The 16,156-nt window shown below is 39.6% G+C and overlaps 1 protein-coding gene and 1 long non-coding RNA gene across 6 annotated transcripts in view; one reads left to right on the forward strand and one right to left on the reverse strand.

The window, feature by feature from the left end:
* Nucleotides 1–16,156, forward strand: part of TMCC1 (transmembrane and coiled-coil domain family 1) — a 220,971-nt gene that overhangs the window by 192,558 nt on the left and 12,257 nt on the right. For 4 of the 5 annotated variants that reach the window (XM_082345712.1, XM_082345714.1, XM_082345716.1 and 1 more), the window contains one exon: nucleotides 6,121–7,055. In XM_082345712.1, the coding sequence (XP_082201838.1) occupies nucleotides 6,121–7,055 (935 nt within the window). Of the gene's footprint in view, nucleotides 1–6,120; nucleotides 7,056–14,434; nucleotides 14,453–16,156 lie in introns of all 5 variants that reach the window. The other variant, XM_082345713.1, reaches the window with a different exon arrangement.
* The window catches only part of LOC309607322, a 169,515-nt gene that overhangs the window by 96,324 nt on the left and 57,035 nt on the right, over nucleotides 1–16,156 (reverse strand). The gene's annotated exons all lie outside the window — the stretch shown is intronic.

Raw genomic sequence — 16,156 nt, forward strand, 5'->3', positions numbered from 1 at the left:
TGAGATTATCACATGATTTTTATCCTTCATTTTGTTAGAGTGGTCTATCACATTGATTAATTTGCAGATGTTGAACCATCCTTGCATCCCTGTCAAACTTTTTAAAAATAAGCGATAAAACATTGTTTCCTTTTCTTTTTCTAAGCAAAAATTTCCCAGGATACCCATATAAAATAAATGAAAGAAGAGGTAATCAGGGTTCCAGGAGCCCTGCTCACTTGGCTTCACTATTCCCCTTTGTGGTGATCCAGACACATCTCCACAGAACCTAGGATTGTTTCATGTACCAAAGTTCTGTGTAAAAAAAGTGCCAAGGTGATTCCTAGAACTTGTAGGAAATGCTTCGGTCTGTATAAGAATTATTTATCAAATTAAGAAAAAGTTTTATGACAACTGAAAAGGCCTGTTTTTTAGACTATGACCTGAATTTTGGTTTTAGGTCCAAAGCAGAATATGGAATGCTTAGAGAAAAGGCTTGCTTGCTGTGGGCTAGTGGAATTTAGTCTATTTTTATGTTCTAGTACACCCACTTGAGATCTCCTCTCCATTTCACAGCATGGCAAACTCAACGTCGGTCAGAATCTCACAGGAGAAATTTGCTCAACAGAGTTGTGCTGACTATGAGGAGGGAAGGGCATTTGTTTCTACAGTGAGACTGTGGAGATAGGTGAAAAAACATTGTCATGATTAAGATATACTTTCTTCACAGAGTGCTGATAGACTGTGGGGTTTCTTTTCTTTTCGTTAGGGATGAGGCATGGGGGAGGTGGAAAGGCAAGCCTGAAGGAGATGATGCAAAATTCAGATCCAGAGCTGTGTAACACCTAAGGCAGGACTCTCTCTTGTGTTTTATATCCTCAACACAATCCGCCTGGCAGAAGAAGAAAAGCTTATAAAACCAACCAGAGCCTCTTCATGTTTATTATCGATTAGAAGGTAGATTCCTATGTGGTTCTTAGGGCCAAGATTAAGAATCTCTAGGGATTACCATTTGTATTGGATTTGGGGAGTGGTCTCCCCCAAATCAAATATTCTATCTTATTGCCCCCACTAAGTGTACTTGAATTGAACCATACACTCCAATTTTGATTCGAAACATGACCACTGTATCTCTGAGAAAATATTTGGCAGAACAGTGGTCTGCAGGTGCCCCAGCATCAACTTGCACAGGCGATGGCACAACCCATTCTGTGAAATTGGCTTTGGAAAAGATACACTTTCAAAAAAACCAAAATAGTCAAGCTTGTATTTGTTTTCAGATTAATTACAAAGACTTCCTCACTCTCTACCCCCTTCTTCTTTTATCGTAAAATTCCTTCTTCATTTTCTCAGAAAAGATATGGATTATTTAATGTGCGGAGTGTGAGATTGCCTGAGAGAGACAATACTCTATAAAGCATAGATAAGATGACTTCATCATACTAAGTAAGCAGAATGGGACTGTGGCTTTTATTGAAGATAGCAGTGTCAAGTCAGGGATTTCTGAATCTTTTTTAGCTACAAATATACATATCTTGGATTTTGAGTAATGAACCAGGTAAGGAATAGAAAAAGGTAACTTCTTGAATGCTTACCTTGCTTGGCAGGCATAACATACATTTAACATCTTTTCAAATAATCTCATGAGAAAATGATAGCCCCATTGTATGGAAGAGAAAACTTAGGCTCAAAGAGAACTAGTAGATGGCCCAGAGACACACAGCTGTGAGGTGACAGAGTCAAGTTTGAACCCAGGTCCTTTTACTCTTGAAAGTGCCCTTTCCACCGTGTTGCCTTTATATATGACTGTTCTCAGAGCTGGGTCCTGCTGTGTTCTAACACTTTAATCCACTTAGAGAAAGTCGACAGATCTTTAATATATTTACAAATGAAAATTGAAAGCCATTATAAAGCTTTATCAAAACTCTGCCGTAGATGGCTCCAGTCTGTCCTTGATTAATCAGTGTTTTGAGGTATAGCTGTTGAAAATTTTCTCTTGGGCTGTTTTCTGGTCAGTTAATTCAGATTAGTGAATAGATAATTTCAACAATGAATTCTTAATAGTAAGAGACAAAGTACAAACAAAGCAGTATAGTCTGCTTGTTATAGCAACAGTTAGATATTAATTGTGGCTTCTGACCATATCTCTAGCCTTGTAGCATATTGCCTAACTTATAATAAGTAGTCAAAATATATTTAACTGACTGACTTTTGGTCCTAGCTTTTTCTATACAAATTAATTCTAACCTCAGCAATAAGTGGGCTGCTGCTTGCTATTTGGTGGGTATGATTAGATTTGAAAGCCCTTCAGAGGGTATGGTCATAGGAAACCCTGTTGTGAAGGTGATATTGCTGCTGCTGTTGTCAAATTGCCAAGTGATAAGGTAGTAGGAGGCACCTCACTGTCAATTCACTTGTAAATTAGTGATAACACTGTCTACTTTGTAGGGTTATTGTAAGAACTGGAAGATTAGGCAACCAGCTGCCTAGCCACAAGACCAACTGTCAAGAAAGATGACTATTGTTACTTTATGTAATGTTGAATTACATTATTCCTTTGGTTCAGGCTCTTCATATCCCCAAGTTTATGCCTGAAATGTGAAAGATCTTAGAAGGAAGTATATTCTGGAATCTTTTAATATTTGAATTTTTCGAAAAGAACCACTTACATGGTACAAAAATAATAGCTAGTACTAACAGCTTACACTGTGCCTGGTACTGTTTTGAGAGCTTTTATGTTAATTGACTCACTTCATCCTCACAACAGTCTTCTGAAAATGGGCATTAGTATTATCCATATTTTACAGTTGATGAAATGGATATAGACAGAGGTTAAATAACTTGCCCAATGTCACATGGCTAGTAAGTAGCAAAGCCAGTTTCGAACCCAAGCAGTTTATGCCAGAATCCATGCTTCACTGCTACACTAAATGTAGCCAGACTTAATAGTCTTGTTTTTCTGATCTGTGCCTTTTCCTGTATAAGAAAACCCTTTCCTGTTTTCCAGTACTGCCTTCTAAAAGGTTTTAAATTTGCTTTTCACATTTGCAATTACACATTTCAAATTTGCAATAGTTGTTTGTCTGGAGTGAAGTAGGAATCTAAATTTATGTTGTTTTATGTGGATAGCCTAGTATGCTAGCAAAGACTATTGGAAAAGAGAACTTTTCACTTGGTACGTTCACAACTCAAGGCTAAGTCAGGCCCTTCCAGTGCTAAGTATTCAGGCCACCAAGGACTTGATTCATAGTTCAAAAGATACCGAGAGAATATGCACAACCCCGTCCTATAATTCTGTAGTTCAATATATCTTTCTCTTTCCTCCTCTTTCTCTCCCCTCCCCTCCCCTCCTCTCCCGATTTCCTGCTCTCTCTCCTTCCTTTTTAAGAACAGTGCCTGCCAAGATTGGGAGGAGTTACTGAGTAATGGAGTGATTCATGGTTTCAAGTGTAAACTACCCTCCTGCTGAAGCTGTGGGTTAGCTTTCTTTCTCAAGGCCGAGGACAGTGGATTCTGTCAGCTGTACTCTTGCAGCCATATTGATGATTCTAAGTGGGAGTCACACACTGGAAGGACATAGTGGGGCTCCGAACAGCCAGGTAGGACAGAAGTGAGAGTAAAGACAGTCTGGTTTATTTCTTTAGTTACTGTGCAGGGAAATAAAGACACATCTAAACTGATGACTTGTAAATAATTATATTGAAACTTTATTCAGGTTTTTTCAATTTTAGAGATGTAATCAAACCTTGATTCTAACAACAGGGTCCTACTGTATGGCACAGGGAACCACATTCAGTATTCTGTGATAAACCATAATGGAAAAGAATATAATAAAAAAAAAGAATGTATTATATATGTGTAACTGAATCATTTTGCTATACAGCAGAAATTAGCACAACATTGTAAATCAACTATTTTTCAATAAACACATAAAGAAATAATAATTTAAAAAACAACAACAAACCTTGATTCTAGTCCCAAAGCCATCTTTTGAGCAGTATGATCAATTTTTGTCCTCCCAGAGTAACAGTTAAACTTGATTTCTATGTCTACAATTCTTTAGACACCAAGAATGCATATAAGTTGATATTCAAGTAATAAGAAAGAACCTAAGAAAACTAGACCATGCATAAGCTTGTAGTCTTAGATCTAGAGACGTTTCGTATTGCTTTCCTTTTATACCGTGGTAGATTTTGAGCTATTAAACATAAGTACACAATCAGGGTCATATTACGTACTATAGTTATGGGGTCTGAAATTCCGTTCAGAAAGAAAATCACACAATGGGAACTCTGTACAGCTTAAGAGAATGAACCGAAGGAACTGAAGAGAGTGGGTTTCCAGGAGCTTCTCTTGCAAGTCTTGGCGACTTGGTTTATCTGGATCTCTGGCTCATCCTCTCTTCTGCTGCCTTCCCTCTGGCCCTTTCACTGCTTATTAGCACGCACCTAAAGATGAACAGGGCAGATGGAGAAGTGACACAAAACAGTTACTGTGCTAGTCCCTAACTATTCTGCATATTGTATTAGTGGAGCATAATGTCATTTTTGTTATTCATTTCAGTTTTAAATTATTTTTTTGCTTTTATTTAAATGTACAGTATTTCACGTTTGTTCATCTAGAAGGAAAATAATATTGTTTCTGTTCACATTAGTAGTAATATATCGAATCCAGTAATGAACTAAATGTGTTTTAGAGATCGGCATAGTCCCTGCTCAGACAGTAAAACTGAGGAGATACAGCCAAGATGAAAAACAGAGAATGCATCTCTAGACTGACAAGTTAATTATCAGCATTTCATGAATATTTCAGATTTGTTTTATTATTGTCCTTATAGAATTAATTCAACTTTTTAAAATATGAGAGTAACCTACGTATAGTCCTTCCTAGCAGATTGTTTACTGGTGACAGATTAGGGGTGGGAACCAAGGAAAAGAGTGTGCTCTTAGTCTCCAGGATGGTAAACTTGTACACTGTCACTCCTACTGGGAAGTTTTGTTTCCCTGCGATTGTTATTTTATTATTTATTTCGGTTACTACTCAATAGAGAGTAAGTTTCTAAAGCCTTTTTCCATGGGCCCTTCCCTAATTTACCACCACAAGCCACACCCAGGGGCGCCTTCTTGAAGGACTTTTTTCTCCTGAGTTAGAGAAACATGACCACCCCTTAGCTTTGGCTAATGGCTTTGAAGTATGATAGTGTAAGTTTTCAAATCTGAACAATTTGTCTTTTTCTTCAACTTCCTTGAATGATCACTCATGCATACCAGAGGATAGTCATTATATGTGTTTTGGAGTCCCTTGCCTAATAAAAACCTTTTGCTAGATAGCACTCACAAAATTTGAGCTTCAAAAGGCCTGAACTTCGTCATTGACTTGTTAATTACTTACCTCTTACTGTCTGTGTCCCTGACTGTCCATGTTATCTTGCCTAAGTTTATCACATTTACTTGTGGTTTGGGTTTTTAACTCTCAAGAGCATACCACGTTCATCCTTGCCCTTTCAGCAGTACCCTCCCATTCCCTCCTTCACCTGTCTGCAGCTACCCATTAAGTGCCCCTGATAGAACAGAGAGAATAATTGCATCAACCTTGACATGATTTGATAAAAAGACACTGTGATAACAATTGGATTTTTATATCTAGCCACTTAAATTACCTTTTCTCGCCAGCATTTTCAGATGACCGTAATCTGAAAGCATGAATTGGAATACAGTGATGTCTGAATACTAAGATGATATTCATATAATTAAATTGAAATACAGATGTACTTTGTTGTACATAGATATGCTTCTAAACAAAAATATGTGTGTAGAATGTTTGTGAATTAATTCATGCTTTAAACCCACTAGGAGAGGTTTATTATTTAAAGAAATACAGTAATAAATCCTCTAGCAAAGGAAGAATACCCCCAGTTTACATCTTGTGCAAATCTTTTTTCATATATATGTTTTGCTTAAAGCAAAGTGTACTTATACGAGGACAGTATCCAAGAGGGAGATGGGGCTTGTACAGGACAGAAGGAATTAGGTCAGCTATCTGTGCTGAGTAAGTAAATTTTCAATACATTTGGGCCCATTGATTCTGGAGAGCTACTCCTTTTGGGCTCCTTCTAACATCCGCCTCTTGCTTTTATGCTAGATCGAGCGGTTGGAAGTAAGCAGCCTCGCCCAGACTTCCAGTGCGGTGGCCTCCAGCACTGATGGCAGCCTCCACACAGACACTGTGGATGGAACACCAGACCCTCAGCGCACAAAGGCTGCTATTGCTCACTTGCAGCAGAAGATCCTGAAGCTCACAGAACAAATCAAGATTGCACAAACAGCCCGGGACGACAACGTTGCCGAGTACCTGAAGCTTGCCAACAGTGCGGACAAGCAGCAGGCCGCCCGTATCAAGCAGGTCTTTGAGAAGAAGAACCAGAAATCTGCCCAGACCATCCTCCAACTACAAAAGAAGCTTGAGCACTACCATAGGAAGCTCCGAGAGGTGGAGCAGAATGGGATCCCCCGGCAGCCAAAGGACGTCTTCAGGGACATGCACCAGGGTCTGAAGGATGTGGGAGCAAAGGTGACCGGCTTCAGTGAAGGTGTAGTGGACAGTGTTAAAGGTGGACTCTCCAGCTTCTCCCAGGCAACCCATTCAGCAGCAGGGGCCGTGGTCTCTAAGCCCAGAGAGATCGCTTCACTAATTCGGAATAAGTTTGGCAGTGCAGACAATATCCCTAACCTGAAGGACTCTTTAGAGGAAGGGCAAGTGGATGATGGGGGAAAGGCTTTGGGAGTAATTTCAAACTTTCAGTCCAGCCCCAAATATGGTAGTGAGGAAGATTGTTCTAGTGCCACGTCAGGCTCAGTGGGAGCCAACAGCACCGCTGGAGGCATTGCTGTAGGAGCATCCAGCTCCAAAACAAACACCCTGGACATGCAGAGCTCAGGATTTGATGCACTACTACATGAGATCCAGGAGATCCGGGAAACCCAGGCCAGACTAGAGGAATCCTTTGAGACCCTCAAGGAACATTATCAGAGGGACTATTCATTAATAATGCAGGCCTTACAGGAGGAGCGATATAGGTAAGTTACGTGGAATTAAAATCCTAAATTATTTATGTTTAGGTTCCCCTCCCTTTGGATACTGGGGAGTAGCTTTAAAAGGTCTTGGTACAGTGTCTTTCTCTGGAGTATTCACAGCACTTTAGATACGTTACGTGATGTTTGCATGAGTTCTTATCATAGAGAGCAAAAGAGAGGCAAGCAGAGTTAAATGACTCCCAAGATCACACACCAGTGGAGTGTTTCAGTCAGGAGGTGATGATTACTGTAGCCCTCTAGTCTTCAAATTTCAAATGAAGCCCACGCTTTCTAAGGCATTCCACCTACTTATTTATAATCACAGAACCACAAACAATTGCAGCCTATAGTTATAATACATTGAATTTAAAAGATCTATAACCCTCTGAACTCTGTAGAAATCAAAGATATAGCCCAGCCAAAATGTAATGAACCTTGTAGATATTTGACTTTAAACACACTTATCTGGGCAACTGGTATAGAAAGATTAGACTGGAAATAAATCCAGATAAGCCCGTCTGTTACTTTTATGAATTGGCAAATGTTTGAATGAGAGTGGACTTAAACATGAAATCGTTCTACAATAGTTAGAGAATTCGCAAAGGACTAAGTGCTTTGAGTCATAATCTGCTAAAGGTAGAAACTGGTCTCTTTTTTGTGTTTCACATTACAAACTGTATTCATATTAGACCACTCTTAGCTGTTCTCCAAATGTGTGTCCCTTCCCCTTGCTTCCATCATGTGCAGATAGAAATAATATCCACGTGGAGTACTCATTCAGATCCAAACTTTGCCAGCCAGAGCCAGGCCACCTCACTGATACAGATTAAGGGCCAATATTACAAGAGCCACACAGCCTGTTAACAGCCACAGGTTAGGCCCTGAAAGGCCTGGATTGTGCTTTTGTCCCAGTCACGATCTACAGGGAATCCTCAGTACTTTTACTATAATGTCAAGGATTGAACAGATAGTCTCTTAAGGTCCCTTTACCTCTTGTGAAAAAAAATATAATAAAAGTGATTTTTTTTTTTAAGTTTACTTCTATGAGATAATTTCAGGGCCTGAAATAAATTGTTCGTGTGTATCAATTAGCTCTGAAAGGAGTTACCGCAGCAGGCTCTTTTCAGGTGGAGAAAATGCTAATCAGTCACTCAGTCCTACCTCTTATCTTCACTCTTCTGTCCTTCAATTCTGACTTAAGACTTAAGGGAGAAGAAAAGAGAAGTGTGGGAGAGAGAAATGAAGTTCTAAAAGCAAGTATATGACTATTCTTATTTCATTGTTTTATATATTCTTTAATATACTCAGAAGACAATTTCTAAAGCAGCGAGCAATCTAACAAATACTCAGATGGACTCTAAAAATAAAACACCTGGTCCTTTGTACCACATTAAACCTAACCCCCCGGGTTCAAATTCTAGTTCTGCCACTTACTAATCTTGAAAACTGGGCAAGATTCTTAACTTCTCTAAGTCTTGATTTCCTCATCTCTAACATAGAAATAATAATAGTCCTTCATAAGATTATTGTGCCATTTAAATGACATAATTTATGTAAAGCACATAGCTCAGTGCCTGGCCCCATAAGTGCTTGATTGATGTTAGGTAGCAGCTGCTACTGCTGCTATTAAAATACACTCCTCTGAACATGGAGACCTGGGCGTTCCACGGTCAGTTGCTTTGACCCCTTTATTGTGAAAGGATAGCAAAACATTCCAGTTTTTAAATTCTTCCAGAGCTTAAAATTCATATAGTTTGTTACGTCTTCAAGTCAGGTGTAGGCCAGCGTGAGAAAATCAGGGAGGAAAAACGAGTCTCCCAAGGCCTCCTTTGTATCCATTTAAAATAATTCACAGACAGGACAGAACTTTAGGTCCTCATTATTACCTCATTAAAAGAATCATGTCCAAGCCACTTATGACATTAAGGAGAAGTGCATTTCTTTCATTGCATTTTGGGTTCTTGGTAGTAAGTGAATGACTTGTTTTATGGAATGAAGAGAGAATAAAGGAAACTTGTGAATTTTCAAAAACAGAGGGGGGCAAGAGGAATACATAATATAATGTGTAATCTGACTGTCAAATCACTGCAGCTTGAGAATGGTCTTTCCTTAAAACAGAATCTTGAATCTTTTTTTTCCCAAGAAAAGCAGTGGGAAAGTCACAACTGTTTTACTCAACTATTTCGTCGCACCAGTATTTCCATGTATAGAGCAGTAAGGGATTTCTCCTCCGTTCCATATGTCTTTACACGGTAAATATATTTATCTAATTTTGTTGGTCTTTGAACTGTTCTACATAAGTGAGATTTTCCCCACAGATTGTAGTTTATTCTTTTAAGCACCAAAACTTTTAACATTTTAAGCATTTTTGCAGAATTTCTCTACCTTCTTTTAAAAGAGTAGTTACATTGAACCTAACATGATTGGAAATAGCTTAAAACAGTAGTGTTCTAGCTTAGAGCTATACTCTCAGCTCAGTGAGGGTGTCAGCTTACATGCCTCTGCAGTAAATGGTCCTAGGCAGCTTGCTTTTTAAACTTCTGCTGTCTGCCTTTTTAGTTTGTTCTTTCTCCTTTCCACATATTCTGCACACTCTTAGTGAGCTGCCTGCAGCAGCCTCTCTTTGCTAATTTCTATTTCTACTCTGTTACAGGCTTGGCTTTTTGTCTAGGAAGGAAGTAGGGAGGGATGGACTTAAGGGACTTTTCTGTGACCAAGAAACCAGTTAATGTGTACATGGCTGCTCTAGATGCATTTCTGCTTATTTTCTCTGCTGTAGTTTATTTTACTAATATCTGAGTTGACAGGAGGGAGGCCATGCACAGTATTAAATGAGAAGGATAGAGGACTCTACCTCTGGCAGCTTCTCTCATTAAACTCCTATGATGTGCATAGTGCTAGATGCTTCATGTATATTTGCTAATCCTCACAATGTCCCTGCAGGTGCATTGTATTACCCCATTTTACAGATGAGGAAATTGAGGCCCAGTGAGGTTTTTAAGTTTTGCCAAAGATTACTCTGTAAGTGGTAAAGCCAGGAATCAAACCCAGTTTTATCTGACTCCAAAGCCTGTGTTCTTTTCATACCAGGACAAGTTTTTTCCCAAACTCAAACCTGACATCTGTATGATTGAAAAACTAATCTATAGTCTAGCTCTAAGAAGCATTGACTTTGATAGCAAGAGGTATTGGGCCTTTTCCAGGTCACAGTGTATATTTTCCTAAAAGTTGTCCCTGTTTTAACATATTCTGTAAAATTCTGTGAATGCACAAGTTCTAGAAAGTTTTCTCAAGCTAGTATCTGCACTAGTTTTCTCAGGTGTAGGTAAGTAACAGGGGACCGCTATTTAAGTAAACCTCCACCCCTGTCCTGATTTCCCCCTTTTCAGAGGCCCTTCTCAACACTGTCACTCACTTAATGTGCTTCCCATTGGTCTCTACCCCAGTGAGTAGCACCAGGGTAAAGAGTTTTGCCCAAGACCATCTACTTTGGAATAGTCAGAAGCATTCAGAAACCTCTCAGCACCCACGTGATTGCGCCATGACGGAAGAGTGTTTCTTCAGCACCCACATGCATTTAGCCCAGGAAGTCATTGTAGCAGAGCTTGGATCTGAACTCCACCTCAACCTTGGGGCAGTAACTAGGTACTTAGTCTTTGAGCTTTGTATTAGACTCTTAGATATGAGTGGGATCACGAATTTGAGAAGGTAGGAGACAAGAATTAGACATTTTTTTTTAGTGATGGGATCTGTGCTGAATTCAGTTTCTCCTTGTCCAGCTAAATTCATCCCATTAGAGCATTATTACAGATTTGTTAGTGGCAACTGGGTTCACTTTAGTACTTCAGAGATAGAAGGGGCCCTTCAGAGATAGATATCTAGTTTAATCTCATTCTATAGATGAGTACACTGAGCCCCAGAAAGATAAAGTGACTTTTGCCAGGTCACACAGTAAAATGGTTTAACATATATTTAACTTGCTGCTAAAAGCTGGAGGATTAGTCTGTTCCCAAAATGGGTATCCTGTATTGAGCTACAGTAGGAAAAAGTTCAGCTGTGGCAAAATGCATTGAAAGTAGGAGAGAACTAGGAAAACAATTCATCAATAGTTTTACAGGTTCCTTTTGTAGTTTTTCCCTTAGGGAATCTGGCCCGGAATTTTACTCAGCTACTGCCTGTATAGAGAGCAGTGTCATGTCACGCAGGCTGAAAACACTCCTAGTGTTGATGAACAGTAATGCCATTTGAAAGCTTCTGTTTTAAGGGGAGTACTGTTCTTTGGAAATCGGCTTCTGAGACTGTTTGTATTAAGCCCAGGGATATTTTAAATTGCACTGAGTCATAAGAGCAAAAATACAGAAGGAGGCAGTCACCATGAGCAGTCATCACATGCAGTAGAACAGTCAGTAACTAGGCTCACCCAGTTAGGCACAGGCCATTGGAGTTCTAACTAAAGAAATTGTTGTTTAAGTATGAACTTTTACTGTCACTGGGCATAAGACAGAGACATGGTCAGATATAGCTATGTTAGCCCCGTATTCCATGTGTTAGACCTGTTTGTCAACTGTAAGTTGATCTGAGACTCTCCAGAGGATATGTAGACTAGGTTTGGCCATAAGTTTGAAATGGAAACTGAAAATATTGGATCAAATTAGTTCTTCATTTATAAGAGGAAAAAAAGCCCAGTTGAGAGGTGCTCATAAGAGATGCTTCATAAGAAGGGTAAGACCTTCCATCAAAGAGATCTTTCATACAGATAGGCTCTTCCCACTTTAGCCACTGAAGAGGTAATGGAGGGCGAATGGGAGGGAGGAAGGAGGAACAGGGGATGAGAAGGAGAGCAAATAAATTAATTACTCCGTTAATTAATTAAGGTTGGACAAGCCTGAATTTTCTTGCCAGTTCTGATACTAATTAGCAGTGAGACCTTATGTAACTCACCCGAGTCTCAGTTTCCTCTGTAAAAACAAGGTAACAGTATCTATTGTACAGGGTTGTTGAGATTATTAAATGAGATAATGTTTGTGGAAGCACCTGATATGGTCTGAGAAGTGGCAGAATATTAGAAAGCTGTCATTACCAAGTCTCCAAATTGCCCAGAAAGCCCCTATAGCCTTCATTTATTTCCTATATGCTTTAGGCATCTGCTGCTTTTTGACTTTAAGATAATGCCCTGCCTCTCCTGAAAGTTTGGGGGACTGATTGTTAATTGGGGACTGATTCTGTGCTTTTTCCTTTTCAACTGAAAGCTAGCTAGTTCAGTGTTTCCTAGCCTCTTTTTGGGCTTAAGCACAAATATGGTAACAAAAGGTAAGGAGGGAAAATACACTTTCTTTCCCCAATTCAGCCAGGAGTGTATTCAAGCTCCCATTGCATGTCATAAGCTCCTGCCCCAGTTATGTCTGTCCATTCTAGTCAAACACTGGCAGAAACTACCTCACGTCTCCGGTATGCACTTGGGAAATAATACAGTGGACTGCTTTCATAGTTGCCTATTGGTGTCAGTCAGCCCTGGGACCTAGTTCTTCCTGTTTCTCTCAATACCTGTTCTACAAGATTCTTCCGCCATCCTGTCCTAGTGACCGATTGCCCAACTAGGGAAGCACCACTGGCTCTCAGAGGTGGCTGCAAACTTTTGAGCCACACCCAAAAGGTGGTGCATTAAGTGAAGCATTCCCAACCTGTGCACTCACCAAAATTTCTCATTTGTCAGGAATTTGACCCAAAAGAGCCCTGGCTTATCTTTGATCTAGGAAGGTGACTACTGTGTTGACTAATCCAGTGGATGAAATTGGATCAATTTCTAAGACCATTTGGAATTTTCACTTTCCAAGACCCATATTCACTTATGAATGGTAAACCTACAACAAAATCTAGATGTGTTTTAATACTTTGTAGATAGAGCAGGTTTTGCTTCTGGGGGAAGAATTTCACCTGCCCAAATATAATATAACCTACTTCTTTTAAAAACATCTCACAGTGTTCAAGCTTTCTGTTTACTAATAGTTAAGCTCAAATCATATTTAGCCCTCTTCGTTCCCTTTGAGTTGTAATGATTGAGGAAGGACCTTTAAGTAAAAAGTCTCAAAATGAGATTATTAATCTCATGCTACTTTTTGTTCCAGATGGAATGACATGAAAAGCATGTGCCAGTCAAAATCATATACTAGTAGGATCAAGAACACCCCTGCTTCATGTCCAGAGAGTTTTAATTAGTGTCTTATGAAGGGGTTAAAATCCCTTACAGGGAGTTCTTGATTTTAAAAAATCACATATGAAAGGCTGTTACACAATTTACTTTCCCTTTTTTCCCTTTGCTGGTTTGGTGTTAATATTTAATGAGAGAATGGAGGTGTTCTTTCTATGAATTCCCTAGGTATCTGGCTTCTCCATTTTAGAATTTAGACAGGAAGTAAACACTAGAAAGTAAAGTGAGCAAAGGAGTTTATAATATTAAAAACGGGAGGAGTAGGAAGTTGGTGGCAAGTATTTTCTTCCTTTTGTTGTTCAGATTTTGCGTTTGACTCATGGGGGGGGGGGTGTTAAAAGACAACAATAAAACAAATCTAAAAAACAGGTAGTGTGAACCAAGCAGTTCAGACCCTCCCTACACCTCACTAACAGGGGAAAGTTGCAGCATTTTTCTCAGTCTCCCATTTCTTAATTATAATTTGAAGTACGTCCCAGAGAGGAAGGAGGTGAGGATTAATGGAGAAACGTCTTCGTGAATTTGAGTTCCTCCGAGGCAGACGCTTCACATAAAAAGGTGTAGTGGGCCGGGTAGCTGTCATTGTTCTTGTTATTTTTGGTGCTGATGTTTTGATGCTTACAATGATTAAGTAGGTTAGATTGAACCCTAAATTCGTCCACCACACACACCCCTCCACCCCAAATAACACCACGTCATTTTCACTGAGCTCTTTGTGTTAGCCTGTTTGCGGACCGTAATTTCACACGTGGATTATATAAGCCACTGAGGCTGATAACACTGAAAAAATGTTTGATTGGAAATTGCTAAGCATGGTCAGGTTTGTGCTTTCAGTTTGCAGGTCGTGAGGTTGTGAAAAGAGCTGAGGAACAAACTTCCGTGAACCAGGTGAAAAAATTAGGGCAAGTGTTTTAATAATGACAAGCCAGTACAGTTTTTTCAGGGTACTGAGGCAACCCAGAAGACTGCATTGCAGGACACCAGGGGCATCTTGCCAACCTCTTTGTTCATCGTGTTTTGCAAAAGCCTCAAATTTTATGGCTTTCTCAGTCTCCTCCCTGTTGTTTCCTGCAGATTGGAGGTGCTTACTATGGTAACCCAAACACAACTGTTTGTGTGAGTGTAATAGGGTTTCAGCTACACAATAACAGCTTCAACTTTTCTGTTCTTTCAGAAAGCCATCACTCTCCAGGTAATTCTTATGACTTGAAGAGGGAAGTAAATGCTGGTAGTCATTAGTGGATGAATTAATGGGGCTGTTTCATCTGGACCCTTTGTGGGTTTTGCTTCACCCCTGAGTTCTGCAGCTTTGTGTCACCTCAGCAAGTCTCCTAACTTGTTTGTGTTTCATCTGTGGGAAAATGGAGCTCATTTTACTTACCGAAATGCTACTTTGCTATTTAACTATTTGCTAATAAAGTGCTATTTTGGGGAGCGATAGTTATGTTTTTCCCATTTAGGAAGACTCAGCTTGAGGAGATCTTGCTGTTAATTCCCATGTAACTGTGAGTAAATTGTTCAGCTTCTGAAAGACTTCATTTTCTACAAGGGCATGGTAATCCATGGTAAGGATTAGCACTTTCTACTCAACTCTTTCTGAAGATTTACAAAGATCAGATAAAATTTATTTTAAGAGACTTTTCCCTCACACATGTACAAAACACGTGCCATGAAAGGAAGGTAGATAGGAGGTTTTTATCAATTTAAAGGACAGCTTGGAACAGGCCAGTGAATGGAACTAGTTGAATTATCTGGCAGACTTGAGCCAGATAATGGCAGGAGCCATTTGTATGCTTGTGCTGGCCCTCCTCGTGAGGAAGTAAGAAGAGGCTTGTGCCCAGAGTTGAGAAGGACAGAATGTGTGCCCAGTAAACCCATTTGTGTGATGTCATAGAAAAAACAACATGAATATACTGGAAACAATGAAAATTCCAGAATATATGAAATTGAGAATGTGGAGATAGATGAAGAAATGAAGGATTAGAGGAAAAAATCAGAAGTAGGAAGCCGTGAACGGTGGAGCCATATAGTAGTACTTGGGATCACATGGCAGTCGACAAGCAGTGCCTTTGAACCACCTCACCTAGGGGTTGTACCCTTTTTTGCCAGACATCTACCTCCTATGTAATCCACACAGTTGCCCTTTGGAGTAGATAGATTTCTTCTTAACAGATGAACAGGGTCACTCACACCAGTGTGTCGCAGAGCCAGGATTTGAGTCCAAAACCTGGATGAGCTGATACATCGGCTGGCACAAACTGCATAACACAGCATAAAAACATCTCTAAGTCAAAAGAAGGTGCAAAGCAGAAGCAGTGAAGGTGGAGAGCCTTTAGATATCATGTGGAGTGAACAAAATTCGATCCTAAAATGGTTTCCAGAACCTGTGACATGTTAATGACCATTATATGACAAACATTGGTTTATAAGCTTCAAGAGTTAGAAACAAGTGCTGAGGACTTTTGCAAGTACTCTATTATTTATATATAGTATTACATACTCATGCATAGTGTTAAATAATTATAGAATTTCTCCTTTCACAAATGGGTTAAAGAATCTGAGGGGCAGCCTCAGGTATTATTTAATAAATCATCTTAGCTGTTCATAGGTGTAAGTATCCAAAACATGTTTTGTCACAACCCAAAGCCATGAAACAGCCCAAAAAGGAACCTGAAAGAGATACATGCAGGAGGGAGCTCCATAAAATACTCTCAAACAAAAGCTGCAAATGTCACAAGGAAATCTAGTTGATAAAAGAAACCCAGTGTGAAACAGACGAAGTAAATGGGACATTATACTGCCAGAGGACAACAGAATGATACCTTCCAAATGCTAGGGAAGAATAACTACATGTAGGCTGCTCTGTCCACCTGATTTATTATTCAAGGAAGAGGAT

The sequence above is a fragment of the Balaenoptera borealis genome (assembly GCF_965194805.1).
Source record: "Balaenoptera borealis genome assembly, chromosome: 12".
NCBI lineage: Eukaryota > Metazoa > Chordata > Mammalia > Artiodactyla > Balaenopteridae > Balaenoptera > Balaenoptera borealis.